Source organism: Aspergillus nidulans, chromosome VII (genome assembly GCF_000011425.1).
Source record: "Aspergillus nidulans FGSC A4 chromosome VII".
NCBI lineage: Eukaryota > Fungi > Ascomycota > Eurotiomycetes > Eurotiales > Aspergillaceae > Aspergillus > Aspergillus nidulans.
In genome coordinates, this window is record NC_066263.1 from 2781577 (window position 1) to 2799222 (window position 17646).

General features: G+C 49.4%; 7 protein-coding genes across 7 annotated transcripts, besides 1 other annotated feature; 4 read left to right on the forward strand and 3 right to left on the reverse strand.

The window, feature by feature from the left end:
* Window positions 1-17646: part of a sequence feature (contig 1.32 1..435990(1)) that runs on past both edges of the window.
* Window positions 56-2019, forward strand: ANIA_02092 (protein papA). The gene is made up of 9 exons (XM_654604.2): window positions 56-99; window positions 167-408; window positions 485-729; window positions 788-873; window positions 921-1085; window positions 1136-1138; window positions 1213-1351; window positions 1408-1504; window positions 1575-2019. Exons 1-9 carry the CDS (start codon window positions 57-59, stop codon window positions 1884-1886), a joined length of 1332 nt encoding a protein of 443 aa, XP_659696.1. The 5' UTR covers window position 56; the 3' UTR covers window positions 1887-2019.
* Window positions 2023-4280, reverse strand: ANIA_02093 (guanine nucleotide exchange factor MON1; the record flags this gene model as incomplete). Its single annotated transcript, XM_050612956.1, has 4 exons — window positions 2023-2456; window positions 2513-2694; window positions 2754-2793; window positions 2902-4280. The coding sequence occupies 4 exons, from the start codon at window positions 4278-4280 to the stop codon at window positions 2162-2164; spliced, it is 1896 nt and encodes a 631-aa protein (XP_050468805.1). The 3' UTR covers window positions 2023-2161.
* Window positions 4543-10542, forward strand: ANIA_02094 (protein dopA). Its single transcript, XM_654606.2, has 5 exons — window positions 4543-4765; window positions 4833-7356; window positions 7414-7643; window positions 7695-9163; window positions 9213-10542. Exons 1-5 carry the CDS (start codon window positions 4675-4677, stop codon window positions 10473-10475), a joined length of 5577 nt encoding a protein of 1858 aa, XP_659698.1. The 5' UTR covers window positions 4543-4674; the 3' UTR covers window positions 10476-10542.
* On the forward strand, window positions 10687-11502 carry ANIA_10264 (uncharacterized protein). Its single transcript, XM_050612957.1, has 3 exons — window positions 10687-10927; window positions 10993-11098; window positions 11178-11502. The coding sequence occupies exons 1-3, from the start codon at window positions 10764-10766 to the stop codon at window positions 11259-11261; spliced, it is 354 nt and encodes a 117-aa protein (XP_050468806.1). The 5' UTR covers window positions 10687-10763; the 3' UTR covers window positions 11262-11502.
* Window positions 11778-12773, forward strand: ANIA_02095 (putative HIT finger domain protein; the record flags this gene model as incomplete). Its single annotated transcript, XM_050612958.1, has 2 exons — window positions 11778-12057; window positions 12157-12773. 2 exons carry the CDS (start codon window positions 11778-11780, stop codon window positions 12771-12773), a joined length of 897 nt encoding a protein of 298 aa, XP_050468807.1.
* Window positions 12790-15171, reverse strand: ANIA_02096 (putative glycerol:H+ symporter (Gup1); the record flags this gene model as incomplete). The annotated part of the gene is made up of 5 exons (XM_050612959.1): window positions 14889-15171; window positions 14769-14836; window positions 13137-14708; window positions 12977-12991; window positions 12790-12852 (listed from the first exon to the last, which is right to left on the reverse strand). The coding sequence occupies exons 1-5, from the start codon at window positions 15148-15150 to the stop codon at window positions 12790-12792; spliced, it is 1980 nt and encodes a 659-aa protein (XP_050468808.1). The 5' UTR covers window positions 15151-15171.
* ANIA_02097 (uncharacterized protein) lies at window positions 16189-17287 on the reverse strand (the record flags this gene model as incomplete). The annotated part of the gene is made up of 4 exons (XM_654609.1): window positions 16189-16246; window positions 16433-16475; window positions 16789-17091; window positions 17221-17287. The coding sequence occupies 4 exons, from the start codon at window positions 17285-17287 to the stop codon at window positions 16189-16191; spliced, it is 471 nt and encodes a 156-aa protein (XP_659701.1).

A 17646-nucleotide genomic window follows, 5' to 3' on the forward strand; every position in this document is an offset into this window, starting at 1 on the left:
TGGCTAAAGTTGGGGTAACAACACACCAACTGCAGACTTCCAGAGACAACAACATCATGGCTGCCAAACTAATCGACCGAAAATTACACAACATCTCAGGTTCGCTTCAAAGACGCACTGGATAATCCAGTTGCTCTATCGCCCGCATTTGCTAACGTTCGCCCAGGAAAGCTGCTTGTCGCAGAGCTGTTCTTCGAGGTTCCCCTCAACTACAGCCGACCGGGAGATGGGACTCTTCGACTCTTCGCTCGCAGCGTCCGTCGTTCGGCAAAACCACTTGACTCTGGTAAAGATGACAAGCAGTCACCTCTCCCCTGGCTTGTCTACCTGCAGGGTGGTCCAGGAATGGGTTGTCGTCCCCCGCAGGAGTACGGCTGGGTCGGGACAGCACTGGACAAAGGATACCAGGTATGCTGTTATTGTCCTTTATTCACCCGAGAATTATGTATAAGAGACTGGTCTCCTGATTGAAGACCTTGAACAGGTATTGTTCCTCGACCAGCGTGGAACTGGGTTAAGTTCAACCGTCACAGCAAGGACCCTGGCTCTGCAGGGCAATGCCATTAAACAGGCCGAGTATCTCAAACAGTTCCGGGCTGATAGCATTGTGAAAGACTGCGAAGCTATCCGTCGCTGTCTGACAACGGACTACCCAGAAGAGAAGCGGAAATGGAGCATCATCGGCCAGAGCTTTGGCGGGTTCTGTGCCGTAACCTATCTTTCCTTCTTGTAAGTAAAAACTACTCTTCCGTTCGAATCCAGTACCAACACAAATGACGATGGGTAGCCCAGAAGGACTGGTTGAAGCATTCATTTGCGGCGGGCTTCCGCCCCTTGTCAACGGACCGGATCCTGTCTACTCCCGTACTTACGGTGCGTCCACCCACTTGCTCTGGGGTCCTGCTGCTTACATATAGTAGAAAAGGTAATTGAGAGAAACAAGGCGTACTATGCCAAGTTTCCGGAAGACGTCTATCGGGTGAAAAAGGTCGTCGACCATTTGAAGCAGAACAAGGTTAGCGTACCATCTGGGACGCTTATTCCTGAACGCATCCAGCAACTGGGAATCATGTTTGGCATGCATGGTATGGCCAATCCATGACCTGTTTAATAATTCAGAACTAGCCGCTAACAGGAAGTAGGTGGGCTTGATAGCGTTCATGGTATTTAAGCCTCAAAGACATAGACGGTCCCTCTGCTGAACCTAAGTAGATCTTATATTGCGCGCCGCCAGCGATCTGGAGGTTTTCGGCTTCCTCACCCATCCTACTCTGGTGGCTATTGATAGCTTTGGCGGCTTCGACAGCAATATCATCTATGCTATCCTCCACGAGTCCATCTACTGCCAGGGGTATTACAACTCTGACTGCCCTGCATCAATATCGCTAATATCGCTAACTGAAACAGAGAGGCCTCCAACTGGTCCGCAGACAGACTCCGGTCATCGAACCCAGTCTTCAGCCTTGACACAAATGCACCAGAAGTCCTTTTCACGGGAGAGATGGTGCGTACACATATCAAACCCGTTCCATCAAGGCCAAACTAAACATCAAACTAACCCCAGACTTGAATAGATATACAAAGACATGTTTGACTCTTACACCGAACTTAACCAAGTCAGAGAAGCAGCAGAGATCCTCGCCTCAACGACCGACTGGCCCGCCCTCTACGACGAGGCGCAGCTAGCGAAGAACGAAGTCCCCGTGTACGCAGCGACATACATAGAAGATATGTACGTACACTACGATCACTCGCAAACCACCGCTGCGAAGATCAAAGGTATTAAGCAGTTCATCACGAATGTGATGTACCATAATGCGATTCGGAGTAAATCAGATGAGCTCTTCCAGCAGCTTTTTGCGCTGAGGGACGATACGATAGATTAGACGCCGTGGCCAACCTGAGAAGGCAAGCGCAATAAGTACCTAAGACGAGGACTGGGCAGTCACGCAAATCGAATCTTCCTAGATTGCGTCAAGCATACATGGCAAATGCGATGGACCTGACCAGTTGCGCGTTCAGTAAACGTTCTGTTTACTTCGCTCGGAGATAAAGACAAGAATAACGTTAGATCATTCTTAGTACACGTTCATACCTAGTTATCTACTCTATCGGGCAGTATGGGTTGATGTACATACAATCTAGAAAGGGCTAAACAAGCTCAAAAGACCTGTAACAAATCAGTCGGTGCATATACGATCACAAATAAAGCATGACTCACCGCTCCACTAATTATAAACAGCCGCTCTTCTTCCTTCTGCACCCATTGCACAACCTTGCTGGCGCTTTGCGCCAGCGCATTCCGGTTCGCATGCGGCCCAGCTACACAGTAGAGTTCGAAAACTGGCGTTATCCATGCAAAGGAGCTTGAGGACTGAGTGACGCAGTGGTGGACTTTGACATGGGTGTGTTTGGCGTGGACGCTTGCGTGGAGATTATTATATGTTGATATCAGTCTAGTTTTTATCCTAGTTAGGTGCTGTTATTGACTCTTAAGTTCGACGTGACATACCTTCGGCGTCGGGTGATGGTTGAGAACTCCGGGTCATACGCGGACATGATGAATTGGACATTGACGCGGGATTTATATACAAAGTGATGCAGGACTGACCCTGGGACTATGTCCGTTGTACTTGGTCGGCCCTTGTCAATGGCTTCTTTAATGTTATTAATGCTGCCATTCTCTTCCAGTTTCTGGATATAAGAATTAGCAAGGTTTTTGTTCAAAAGCGGGAACACGTCTAGATACGGACCTCTACAAGTGCATTCTTCATGGCCTGCAACTCGAAGAAGCTTTCTTTATCCGTGCTTATCAAGATGACAGCTACCGACTCCTCGGTCGTCGCTGTATCTTCGGCGGCAGCATCAGCGTTCTCTCTGAGATCGAGAAAGCTGACATACATATATAGATACCCACTGCTGTTGAACCCGGGAAGGCATACAGGGATCCAGCTTTCGCCGCCGCCAGCTTTGACGGCTTCCGCCTCGAATATCATATTGAATAAAAGCTGGAGATCGCCGGGGTGCAGCGAGTGCTTCTTTGGCCTGACGACGCTGACGAGACGACCGCCTGCGACAACGAGACCGTATAGCAGTTTGCTGACCTTCGTTTTTAAGAGAGTGTTGTTGATGGTTTGACGGTGCGATTTGCGGATTTTCAGGCACTCCAGGGCAGAAAGCAATGTAGATGGCGAGCCCTTAGTGAAGCTGTCTGCTAATGTTGAAAGTAGGGTCTCGGACCCTTGTAGGGGACGCTTCAGATCGGTCGATGGCCGCACGGAGAATAGATGGGTCAACGCTGGAAGCGTCAAGGTGGATAGGATTTGCATATACAACGCCTCGAGCTGAAGCTTGAGCTGGGTATCACTTTCAAGAATTCGACTAATGGCAACCAAGTATAAAGGGCCTTTCGCAACGACTGTAAACTTGGTGTCGCCAGCTGTGAAGCCGTTCAACCGGTCATTGGAGTCTTCGTAGGATGAAATGATTGTTTGGATAATGCCGACATATGTGGAGATGAGACCGCCGTCGCCATGCCTTGTCCAGATCGGCTTTCCAGCAGCGGAAAGTATTATGTAGTGCTTCCGCTTCGCCTTCCATTTCTCAAGTACTAGATCTATCAATTGGTCAGTCTCAGCGGTGGTAGAACCGTAAGCAAGTACAGTACCTTCGTTCTCCCCTCCCTCGCCGATCTCGCCGACCGGCTCGAGTTCACTCGCGAAGTCGTCCTCCACATCGTCGGCTTGGAACTCGGGAAATTGCATCAAGCCGGTACTTTCCTCTTGAGCTATTCCCACTTCGGAGGACGCGAGAGAGCCAAAGATATTTTCCACATCTCCCGACTCGGAATAAGGGACATAACTTGTAACGCTTGCGCTGTCGCCAGCATCGCTTCCGTCCTTCGGCGTTGCTAGATGGCTGAGACTGGCTTTCGCACGAACAGTACCGGGAAAAGAGCGAACAGCCAAAGCATCCTTTCCTCGATCATTTTGGGATATCTCAGCCAGTGATACGGCCGTAGTAGCCCTTGATTGCAGGCCTGGATGCACTGCTGAAACGTTCGGTCTTGGTGTCCCAGGAGCTGCCCCTCCATCTTCTAACAGGATCAGTGTCTCCGGACGCGGGGGTAACGGCGGTGGACGGCCTTCGGGGCTCTGGCTGCGATCAGATCGAGGTTGAGTGAGTCGCTTTGTCAAGGAGGCATGATCATCAGTTGGTCGGGTCTGCGCGCCCCCATCAATAGCCAAGGCTTGCGAGGAATTGCTGTCTTTCGTGTCCATGCTAGCCATCCGAGCGCATTGGGGACGCTCCTCCGAAGGTGGAACTGGCGAAAATGCGGAGGTTGATCAACTCAGTGTAACATCCTAGCTGTAAGTATGCAATGAGCACCGATGATAGATTCGGATGAATCGCCCATCGTGTTACTGGATGAACAGCAGGTTCCTCGCAGGAAGTGTGGTTGATCAGCTCCGTTTAGTTGGGGCGGAGAAGCTCGCGAAAGCGGACAAACAAGCGTACTTACGTCTGCCTGACCCGGCTGCGTGGCTTCACCTGCCTTCAACTTGGCATGCTGGTTTCTTGAGTGGTGTCTCTCTCTCTCCTTGGTCTAGATGCTTGAACTATGATGCAGCTAGATCTACCAGTTTCTGTGTCTAATCAACCAACAATTGCACCATGAGCCTTGATCCGAGCTCGTTCCCAAGGTCCAATTCCCCCGCAAGCTCCGACAGCTCTCTAACGCGCTCCCGGCTACGGGGGAAAGAAGGTCTGAAATCCATAGTACAATTCATATCCATTGCCAGAGCAGAGTCTAACATATATGGTCTGCTCAGGGTCCCTGAAAAAGGACAAGAATTACCGCCGATATGCTTCCAGCGTTGAACGTGCCCTGTCGCTCTTCGATAACACTCTGCAGGAATGGGCGGATTATATCTCCTTCCTCAGCAGGCTTCTGAAAGCCCTTCAGACACATCCTCCAGATCAGCCTGTGGTTCCTCACAAGGTTCTTGTCGCCAAGCGGCTATCTCAGTCCATGAATCCTTCCTTGCCATCAGGGGTTCACCAGAAGGCGCTCGAAGTCTATACTTACATCTTCAACCTAATCAAACCGGAAGGTCTTTCGCATGACCTTCCTTTGTACTACCCTGGTATTGCACCGACACTGACATTCGCCTCTCTTACTGTTCGCCCATTATTTTTGTCTTTGGTAGAAACATACGTTTGCGACCTGGAACCATGGGCAATCCGACCCGCGTTGAAGGCGATCATCTTATCGCTATTGCCCGGACTGGAAGAGGAAACGAGCGACGATTTTGACTCTACACTTCGTTTGCTCAATACCCTTCGTGAAATAGCTAGTCGAATGGATACACAACGGCCAGGGGCGGAGACGAATTCAAGCGGCCAATATTTCTGGCAATGCTTTTTCCTTGCCTCAATTACTAGCCCTAGCCGGCGGCTAGGAATTCTGGCCTATCTGAACCGTTATCTTCCTAAGCTGGGCGTCACAGACCGGAGACCGAGTAGGCATGAGGAAGTAGACGCTACGGCCATGCCCCTTGAAATGCAGGTGGCTGTGGACTCGGTCATTCTACCCGAACCCGGATTGTTGATTCGATGCTTCGCAACAGGTCTTACGGATGAGCAAGTCTTGGTTCAGCGGAACTTCCTTGACCTTCTTGTAACGCATCTCCCCTTGAGTTCGCCTATTCTGCAAACCCGGATAACCAAGGATGACCTTCAACGACTCATTGTTGCGGCAGCAGGTGTTGTTTCTCGTCGAGACATGAGTTTGAATAGAAGGCTTTGGGCTTGGCTTCTGGGCCCTGACCCTGTGGGTGACCGCGCCTCTTTTGAGGCTCGCCCCTCAATTTCCAGCACAGCTTCAAAGACCGCCGCTGAAAGTGAAGAGCTCTCGCAATCGCAGTACTTCAGTCGGTTCGGTTTGCAACCCTTGGCGAGTGGCCTACTGCAATTGCTTAAAAGAGACACCGAACTCCCTTCAGAGAAGGCAAAGCCTTTCAGGATAACACTTTCGCTCATGGACAGGTGGGAAGTTGGCGGGCATGTAGTACCTGCTGTCTTTCTGCCGTTCATGCGGAGCGTTAAGGCTTATAAGTTGGCAGCGCCTAAGGCCCATTTTGATGAGGTTTTTCGAAGTGCCACATCTTTTTTCGATGGAGTGGAAAGTGGCATGATATTCTCCGAGCTCCTCAATTTGATAGATTGGGACGCGAAGAGTCTGGCTAACGATGCTCCCCGGATACTGGACAACTTGAACTTGGCCCACTTTATCCTGGATCATTTTAATGTCCGCGAAGAAGACATGGTTCTGAATCATGCCCCGTTACTGACCTTAGCCGCCCTGATCAAGATGAGCGAGCTATCCTCGGAAGCTACTACTTCGGTAGCCCACGATCAATTACAAGCTGTATCTAACGGATTATCAAAGGTGGTGACTTTGTTGACAGGGTTATTGATTGATCGCGCTTTTCTCCGGAAGTCTGATTCCAAGAACTCAGTAAATGAACCGTCGATGCTGCTTGACCGTCCAGGTTCTGCGATCTTGAGACAAATACATCAGTTCTATGATCGAAGCAGAAACAGTCTCGACCTGCAGCCGCCTCCCTTTCCGCCTACAGACCTGGCGGATTTGATAATCAAGAATGTTTATGAACAGGCCATATCCGCTGTCAATGCGTGCAATGACGCTAAATCAATACCAGAGAGACTCAATCTTCTGATCGTGGTATTGAAAAAGCTTCCTAGATCGCGCATCTTGCGGGACAAAAGGCTCTATGTAGCCATCGGCAAACATATTCAAGCGTCCACAGTCGAGTTATCAACAGCTTCATTCTCACATCTCTCTTCTATGTCGACAACGATAACAAGTCTCTATTGTATCCACAAATTGGGCTACTATATCACTTATGAGGAGGTCTCTGACTTAATCCCACCACTCGTCAGACAGCTGTGGCAATTCCTCTCACCACTGAGTCCTAAGTTTCATGTGGAAGCCGTTCGCTGTTTATGGAATCTGCACTCAGTTTCGTGGTCGGACCACCTAGTTGAATCGACCATCACGTCCTTAATGTTTACTCCACCTGCGCCAGGCTCATACCAACTCTCTTCTGAGGAGGAGGCTGGTAGATACTTCATTCTCTGGAATCACAGCCACCATGGTACATATGAACTACCTCCGAAGAACCTGCAGGACTCGGCTCAATCACAAGCCTCTTATCATTCTTCAATGCTTGAACGGCCGCTTTTCACTGTCTTAGACTTATTGTCCCAAGGGTCAACTCAACCAGCCCAGGTGGTTCAGTTGTGGCTCCAGGATCTTCCGTCGGTAGCGAAGTGAGTTTACCACTCCACCAAAGTGGTAGTTGCTAAATTTCCTCTAACTTGATCTAGGGTTTTTCGTATAATTATTTCAAAGCTGGAGGGTGTCTTGCACCGGGGAAATCAATTAGGGACTTTTGAAGGAAATACTGTTGTATCCCCAGACGACTATGCGGAGTGCAACTACCTTTTCGAGACGATCCACAACGTTCTGGGGGCACTTAATCATAACGGATGGGTTTCTCTTCTTACGCAAACGATGGCGCATAACAGCAGGCGGCACGACGCTTCTGCTTCAGAGGGTTAGTAAATTCAATAACCTTAAGTTCTCCCTTCTGACCATTTTGTTACAGACAATGCCGAAGCCCCAAGCCTCCACTCAGTTGTTTTTCAGGCTTCGCTGAAGATTGTGAGTGGCTACAAGTCTGGTACTGCAACTGCGAACGCAGAGGAGGTCAAATTGCAGCAGATATCTCTCCTAGTCATGCGCCAACTTCTGCTGGGACCAGGTGTCGAGGAGCTAGTGGAATCCGGAATTGACTCACTTCTTGTCGACCGGCTTTATTCTATGCTTGACGAGGGTGGAGATATTGCAATCCAAGCGGCATTGATCGATACGCTCCTCGCTGTGCTAAAGGCTCGCTTTTCCCAAGCTTATTTACCGCCGCCTCCTACAAAACCTAAGCACCAAAGAGGGGGCTCTCGCGAGAAATTGACCAGTCCCTCTCTTCTCTCCTTCACAAGCGACAAGCCAGAGAAATCATCCGTGCTGCTGCCGTCCCCTGAGCCTCCTCAACGCCTGTTGGATTGCCTGCTCAAAGGCCTCAGCTCTCCAAGATCCAGGGCGATAATCGACAAATGGATCATGCTGCTTTGTGAAATACTCCCAATCTATTCTACGTGCATCTTCCAAATTCTGCTGACTTTGGTGGATTGCCTGGGAAGGGAGATTAGACAGTCATACACGAATCTCCAGTCCGCATTCGAAAAGACAGAAGGTTGGCCCAAAGATCGTCCCGAGCAGACCACTATATCCCTCCTGACTGGTTTTGAGACGTGTATTGCAGCTGCTCATGAGCGCCTTCTCATGGAAGAAGTAAATGCGCCGGCAGCCAAGAGTCCGGATCAAACCCATGGCTTCTTCGGGAATATGGTTTCGGGTGTCTTCGCGTCTGATTCTAACCATCCACGCTCTGCGGCGATGAACAACAGACTTACTGTTCTATTGTCGTTTCAAGACGCCGTACGTCTCTGTTTTTCTATTTGGTCGTGGGGTGCTGCGGAACGAAGTAGCCTTCCCCAAGACACGGAGTCAATAGCGTCGTTCCAATATACATCACTGCGAATGCGGAACAGATCTCGCCGGATTCTCGAGCATTTGTTCACTGCCGAAGCATTGGAGTGTCTAGAGACAATGGTGGATATGTGGATCAAGTCTGACAGGGATACATCGCCTCTGATCTTTAATCTCCTTCACACTTTGGACGGGTCTCGTCCGAAGATTGCCATTCCAGCTATCTTCAATGCTATCTATACACGAACAAATCCTGCCGCGCTTGACCCCAGCCGCAAGTCGACGATGACAACGGCCTTAACAGAGACTGAGTTAGCGGGATTCCTGGTAACTTACGCTAGGTCTCTTGACGATGATGTCCTGGATGAGATATGGATAGACTGCACGACTTTCCTGCGAGATGTACTAAGCAACCCTTTCCCTCACAGGCAGATCCTCCCGCGGCTAGTTGAGTTTGCTGCCATCTTGGGCGTAAAACTTGAGAACACGAACTTTGGCGAAGATCGTCGGATGAGAAAGGAGTTGGGGGTAAGTCTCCCTTCTTATTAGCATAAAACCGCGAACTAATGTTTCCTAGGATGTGATACTGCGCCTCCTCACCGCCATCTTTACAAGTAAACCCATGGGCTTTACGCAGGAACAAGGGCTTCTAGGTCGTGCCTCATTAGACTATGATAGTTCATCGATCCAGCGCATAGGGCCAGATGATATGTTAAGTATCCTTGTTGCGTCCATGCCTGCGTTCTCGATGACACTAGGGGACATGGATCGAATCACTACGGCCGTGTCAAATATTTCTACCAATATTATCGGGCCGTTCATACGTGCCCGACTCTTTCCTAATAATCTTAACACCAGCTTTATGGCTTTGATGCAACATATCTCGAAAATCCCCCAAGTGGCAAAGGTTTGGAAGAAGGATGTGGCTGATGCTTTCAATGATCCCCGGTTTTTCGGGTCGCAACTCGACCTGGTAAAGGGCGGCTGGATGACTCTTTTGCGGCAATGGGCCTTGGTTGACAAAGACCGACTGTCTGAGATAATGACTCGCCTAACCCCGCCGGCCACAGCTGGCATAATGTTCGGCGTTGGTGCATCCGCAGCTCGTTTGGATGCTGATCGTAAAGCCCAACTAAATCTTCGTCGGATAAGTCTTTTGGTGTTATCTACAGCTGAGGACTATTTTATCGCAGAGATGCCGGCGCTACTGCAGAAGCTGGAGGATCTTCTTGGAGCTACCGCTTCATCATCTCCATCTTCCGCTACAAGAGCGGAAATCTTCATGGTCCTCCGAGCACTCATACTGAAGAGCACAACAACCACGCTGAGCCCATTCTGGCCGTTAATAAACAGTGAGCTTCAAGAAGCTATTTCAGCTATCTCATCTGGAAACCAGCAGGAGTTGTACAATCCATATTCTTTGCTCCAGGCCTGCAAGCTTCTGGACACATTGCTTGTTCTTGCGCCTGACGATTTCCAATTACTTGAATGGCTCTATGTTACTGATACTGTCGACGCTATATACCCCCCAGAGCAATTCGAACCCACGGCGCTCGCAGATGAGGTATCTCACAACTTAGGGGTCCGTTGGTCCACGTCATCTGATCCAACCCGAGAATCGACCAATCTCCACCATGGCGTAAGGTATCCAGGTCTGGCGGCGGACTGGATACGTGAAACCGCCAAAGATGAGATTGTCGATCGAGTTCTCCGGCCATTCTTTGACCAACTCAGCATCCATGCGTTTGAGAGCACCTACAGCATCAGCAATCCGAACTTGGAAGCATGCCGTGATGATCTGCTGGCAGATTTGTTCAACGAAAGTACCATGGCAAACTAGCCTTCTTCGGCATATCTTATTTACGCTATATGTACTATACGCTAGGAATAAACACTATACATTCTTCACTCGGGACTCGTCCGTAGAAATACCTAGGTAGTGTTGGTGGTGCTATAAGAGCGCATCACCTGATTGGCTGCTTTGCTCCAACTCCTCCCGCTCAAAACGGCACTCCAAATAACGTCACTCTTCTTGAGCTTCAACTTCGACCATTTTTTTAAAAGCCGGCGTCTTCTTCGATAATATTTTTTTTTGATTATATTCTCTCATAATCACGGCCAATAAAACATGTCTGTCAGTATGCGGCGGTCGCTACCGTTGCTCCGGCTCGTCATGACGCCGCCAAAAATCGCGTCAACGCGGAGATGCTTCTCCAGCACTCCCCTCGTGAAAAACGCAGGATCAACGGCCACACTGCCAGTCAAGAAGCCCGTTGGAGCTTTTCGGGGAGGGTGAATCTATACTCAACCAACAGTGTAACGCAAGATACGGTTTATGTACTAATGCTTGCCACCAGATTATTTGGTTTCCTTACTGGTTCCGTTGTTGCCGGTGCTGTCGTCTACTACTATATCCTTGGCGAGTACAGGATATCGAACAGCATGCTTACTGAAGATATCGATGTACGTTCCTGCCTTTTTGGCCTCTCAGCCTTCCATTCTCTGCGAACAATATACGTTAGGACTAGGCTAATTGTCATAGGCTTTACAAACCGCAACCCAAAAGCTCCAGACTTACATCTCTGAGCTGGAAACACGAGTAGACCAACTGCAGAAAAAGAAATGAGTGACCACTGTCTGCATCTATGACTATCTGCATTACTTGCAAGTTATATTTATTGCTTTATTCATCCCTATTTCGGAGTTAGGTCTTTCTGCATGCACACGTTGCTTCTGGTCGTCTGGCCTTCATTTTTTTCAAGTGCTTCTGTTGATCGTGATTACTCTATCTGGAGATTCTCTCGAAGCTTTAAGAGACTAAGCTCACTCAATGAGCGGTCGTGTACAATAAGATCAAATATCCGTTCATCTATTCGTTGAGCTTAATGAAGATATGTAGAGTACTTGATTTGTTTGCCGTTAACGTACCAATAAAGATATCTTAAGTAAGCAATTATACAAGGCAGTGGGAAAGCAAACAGAGCAAACATCTGCCTCTCCGTACATATCAGATATCGATAACAAATCGAGCATTATAATCTTCAAAGCACAGAAACGGCGCCGACACATATCATGGCCTTTTAATAAACACCTTATAATACTCCACTTCCCCCTCTCCGCTAACACTCAAATCGGAATCATCATGTACCGCGTCGAAGTCCTCCCGAACGCCTCCAAGTCTAACGCCACGCCGGGCTGGACCTACGTCCCCGATAAAGGCTTCGACCCAGCAAAAGCCGCAATCGCACCGACCACCGGCCGGAAACGCGGAATTCGGGACCCAGCGCGAACAGACGTGTCTTCGCGCCAGGCAAATGCGATTGTACGCCACTTGGCGGAGCTTGATCGGGAGAATCATAGGGACGTTGCGATTGCGATTCCAGCGCGGAAGGATTCGCAGCCGAGGGAGAGTGCGACAAGAGGTATAGGCTTCCGCTTTTCCCCCCTCGGTTAAGCAATTCTGTTGGTTGCGAAGAGTAAAAGGAGTAGGAGTATCGCTAACTTTAAATAATGTGGGACAGGAACAAGAACGAAAGTAACGTCGAACGTCCGTCGCATCCTGCAGTCGCAGAAGACGTTTCGAAATTATCTTGATGATGAGGAGGCTGCGTTGGCTCAGGCTTCGTCCTCGGCGGGGACGTCGTCTATAGCTGCGCAGCGTCTGCCTAGTAATAGAATCACGAAACCGTCTTCTTCGTTGTCACGCCGGAGCGCAACACCAGCTACCCCAACGCCAAAACCAGATCCGCGTGCAGAGAAAGACACCTCCTCGGCCCAAAACCTATCCGATACGGCCAACATACAGACCGCCGACTCCCAACCTCAATCTAACCTACAAGAAGAACAAAAACCTGATCCAAACGCCCTCATCAAATCCCAGTACGATAACGATCCCCTACTGAAATCATATATTCCATCCGCCCCCTCGGAACGCATCATGCGCGCTCTCCTCGCGGAACCTCCACTCTCGTATAATGCATCACGCGCGGGTCCGCCCTTAACGGGAAAGGCGCCCCGAAAGTTCTGCTGTATATGCGGGTATTGGGGGAAGATTCGGTGTCGAAATTGTCACCAGCGAACTTGTGGGATCGAGTGTTATAAGACGCACGAGGATTCAAGGTGCGGAGCTTTCTTCTAAGGAGCTCTGGACTTGTTCATCTTTGTGCACAGTCTTGTTCCTGGACGGTTGAAGTCTGAGCGCAAGAAGCAGCGTTGGGCTAAGAAGTGGGCAGTCATTACAAGAATCTGAAAAAAAAAAAAAAAACCCAATAAATGGATAGTGGATGAGGACTAGAGCTGGAATCTACTTCTTGTCAAATAATGAATATACCCGTTACTTACTAGTTTGACTAACAACTAAGTAATTTGTATATCACATTTATATCGGGATGAATCTAACCATCCCCCGTCCCGGCACCAGCCCTAGCAGAAATTAACATTTCATCTTTATTCCGGCTCTTAATTCTTCCTCCCGAATCTCAAACATCACTTGCACACCTACAAATAGCGCACAGCATGCCGAAATGAGATACACAAGTCCGGCGTAGCTCCCCAATAGCTCGGACAAAAGCCCCTTGATTCCATCCAAGCCCAGCGCAAACCCAACTAGATTGGCGATCATCATCATAAGCACATTGCCTACCGCTCCAATGCCACAGATGACGCGGTACGTGTTCGGGCGCGAACGCCATCGGCTAGGAGGGAATAGTAAGGTGCCCACGACCTCTGGCAGGACAAAGAGGGTGATGAGCCAGCCCCACATCAGGAGTCTGAGGTTGATGTCGTGCCAGAGGGCAATGAAGGTGAATACGACGAGGAAGTTGAATATCTGGCGGACTTTGGCGTAAAGGGGAGATGACGGTGGTTTGGTGCCGCTTGTTGATGATGCTGGGCTCGAGATAGAGCGGTTGCTGCCGCCGCCCAGAGGAACGTAGAGATAGCGGACGACCCAACGATTGAGAGAGCGGTGCCAGCCGCGCCAGAAGGCGAAGGCGGAGTAGTTGTTTGACACACAGCGGACCATGTTTTCTGGCGGGTCGATGCCGTCGACGAGAGCCCAGAGGCGGAAGAAACGCCAGGGGATCAGAAGCTTCAGCCAAATGATGTGCAGGTTGAAGAAAGCGAGCATGCTGAGCTGGGCTGGGGTGTAAAGCGACCAGTTTGGATGTGAGTTGGAGATTGCTACGGCGTAGATGAAGTGAAGGATCAGTTCCATGGAGAGCAGGGTTAGGAAAAAGCGAGTTCCGTAGAGGATTGTGCGGGTTTTCGTCAACGATTGTGGTGGAAATCGCTGCTGGGATATGTAATCGTTGAACGTGACAATTGGGCCTGTGAGGTATAACGGAGAGTAGAGGATGTAGGCGAGATAGTTTCGGCCGTTGAAGGCTGCTTTTTCGGCGGGGATCTTGACCCGGTCACGCTCTGAAAGCGATTCCGGATCGAGTTGCTTCTTCTTATGGTCGTCAGAGGGAGTTGGTTTATCCTCGGAAAAGAGACTTACTTCGATTGGGCTGCTAGTAGGAAAGTCGAAACTCCAGTAGTAATCCATATTGAAACTGATCAGCCGTAGGATAGTGATCTTGAACAGGACTTCCCATCGTGGCATTAGACCACCAAAGCTGTCCAAGTGCCGCGCCCATAGAAGTAGAGCGGACTCCCGCCCTGTCTCGTCTGCTGCCCAGAAGCTGAGAACTCGCGCCAGCGGGTATCCGCCGCAGAACTCATTGGCAAACAGTATCCCTATGCCGAAGCTCCAAGTCGCAGCAGGGATATATTTCCGCGGAAGAGATTTGGCGATTTTGTAGTTCAAGTAGAGAATGATAAGAATCTTGATCGCCGATATACCATGGAGAGCTGTGATGAACACCAGGGCAAAGTAATAGTCGAATCGTATGCGTCGCGCAGCTCGGGCGTCTCCGGCGGCAGTGACAGAGATGGTATTGTTCGCATTAGGTGTACTAGGGGTGCGAGTAAAGTGCTCGTAGACGCGTCGAAGAGAAGGATGGGCAACCAAAAGGATGAGGAGGTAGGGGATATTATCGCGGAAGCCAGAATATTGCGCGTCGGAATTGTCCTGAGAATAAGCAAGTGTCCGTTAGCCATTGTCAACTGGCAGCGAGGAGGCAAAACTCACGACTCTCCGCCCTGGAATCCAACCTGGAGAGAGCAAATGAGAGTATGTAGCGTAGGTGGGATGCGATTCTGAGGCAGGTGGTATCAGCTCCGTTTTTGACCCAGCTCCACGCGGACGCACCTTGCGAAACATCAATCACGGTCTTGAACATCAGAGGAACGGCCACGATAAAGACCACGTAGTAAACATAGAATTCGAGGGTGGCCCATCTGGGAGGAGAGGCGCTGTTGGTGACGGCGTTAGAGCGGGCATCCTTCGCGGAGCCAGATCGCGTGTCTTCAGCAGCGATCTTGACGGGGACATTGGCGGGGACAGTGAAGCGCGTGTCCAAAGTATCGAGCGAGTACAGCCGCCGCAGCCAGGAAAGAAATGAGAGACTCATTTTACTACCAGCATATCTCTATGGACAGCCAGGTAAGAGCTGGTGGACAAATTGCGGAGAGACTGAGATGAGATCGAAACTGAGGATCAGGGGCCGACGGAATCCGAGGCCCACTCAGCTTCCATCATAACCATTGGCACATGAGATTCATGAGATTGCATTCGGTTATTCCAACAAAGGTAAGTCTGAACAGTGTCCCTTCGTCGAGAATCTGTACTTTTTAACTAGCTAAATGAGGGGTGCTTTTGGGACCTTCTCCGCTGTCCACAACGGCCTCGCCCACTTGGGATACAGCCGTATGGCACCTAGTGGAAACTTGGAATTGCACTTGAATCTTGCGTTAATGCAGACTAACGTCAGCCAGCTATCTCCAAGCCTATGATTTATGAAGAGGGTTCACTGTATTTCTCAATACTGGCCTAAGCTAACACCACTATTGATACGGTTGTCTGTCTGCCTTCCGTTGGCTCGCTTTCTGTCGTATCGAAAATAAAGGCAGAGAATCCGTCCCTAAGTCTGCAGCTGGTCGTTTACTGAGCCTATCAAAAATCTGTCTTTTAGCTGGAGAATATTTTTTTATTTTTTTTTTTTTTTTATTTTATTTTTATTTTTTTTTTTGGGCTCCATGAGTTTGACTCTGCTCCGCTCTGTGATGGTCTATGAACACATGAATTGCCTCTGCCCGGACTATGTCTTTATGCCTCAAGACACATCGCGACCAGCATGAGGTTCACTAGCATCAGAGCGCCAAATGCTAGGGAATCAATATTTCTTACCATCAATAGTAGGGACGAGAGGACGAAGTCTCATCATAATTCCTCGAGAAGCGGTCAATACCTTTTACAGCTGATACAGTTCTCTCTTAGACTGAACATCTTACTGACTTCGGTTGCTTCGGTTGCTTCTCTTGCTGCCTCCAGCATCTCAAAAAAGGCAGTCAAATTTCCAGGAAGGTTGGAGCGAGCTCCGTTGAGCCGTGAGTTCATTGGGCTTGTCTTGTATTCTATTCCAAGACAGAGTGGCCAGCGTGAAGGACGCTTATTCCTCTTGGGATGCTAGGCATGCTAGGCACGGCGAGTTGCTAGGAGCTCTTAGTCTAGTTATGATGTGTGATGCCTAACCAGGCAATGCTATTAGATCCTAGTATATCCTGGCTCTTCTATAACTCCCAATATATATTGTTTGTAAATCCCCTTCATTCGTTCTATTGGAAGCTTGTAGTTGCCCACCTCAATATCCGCCGCGTCATAGCGCCTCGCGTATTGTTGGGATCCGTACGTACAGTGAGTATGGCTCAATAATACCGGTGGAATAGTGTAGCGTACCTAAATTACCAGGTAGTATCTTGCCCAAATACTGCGTAAAATAAAATGCTTAGTAATTAAGCATTTCCATGCGTGGTGCTTGCATCGCGATGCGACCCTACTTTCCTTCTATAGATCGCTATACGGGACTCCAAATTTCCTGTCAGCCCCGTAGAACGGTGCGAGCGAGTCTAAGAGTTAAATCACAGACCCAGCTTAGGTGCATTACCAGGATATTTCCTTATGATTGTCAAGTGCTCTTACATTTATATGTGTGGAGAGTAGAATGCGGGCACCATGTAATGCAGAGGCGGACACTGGTGAGACAGCGCACCTGCCATCTGGTGCCGAGAGTCCTGGGCTGCTGGCGGGACCCCACAGACCCACTTCGAGCGCCAAGCAGCGGGCCGAGCAGTTCTATGTCCAGGAGCCGCATTATCGATCGTCGGCGTTAAGAAGCTTGGATTTGACACTGTGTTGCTATGGTCACTGTTGACAGTATGAGACCAGAGATATACCGAAAAGCAGTTATAACCAGGTCGCGGAATTCCTGGAGCGAAGTGGCGGATCTGGCGAGTCTCGAAAGGCTCCTTCAGCACGCTAAACCCGCCGCCAGCATCGTCATCTCCTCGCTGTACTAGTTATGGAGGTAGTGCAGTTGTTTTGAATCTTGACACAGTTGTATCTCTGGAATAATATAGTAGATAAGCGGAATCTTTGGAATTGCGTCGGAAAGGCCGGGTGCTTTAAGGGTAACACCTCTTACGGTCTAGCGGGGAGATGCCAGGTTCGAGTCCCAGGTAATTTTTTTGCCATTTTTCTCCATAATTCATGACCGGATTAGATCCCACACCTAGTTAGAAATATTTGTTTTTCAGAAGTCAGCTGCTAAAACTCGATTGATAATTTTGTGTTTCTGAGCCCATTCAAGTCAGCAAATTTGCCGCCCAAAACCTTGCAATTCTCGGTGGAAGTCTCTGCAATGTGATTTAGATCACATGTGGCGAATGAAGTATCCAACTGTCGAAAGCAAGAGAATATTAGGAACGAGATGTTAATCCCAAATTCAAGGTTGAGGCGGGTTATATGCAGCTCGCTTGAAGCCCCGCAGTGGGCCCTGGTCAACCTCAGCTTCAACCGCTCTAGACTCCTTCGGATCCTACACCTACCGACCAGGATGACATGTTAACAC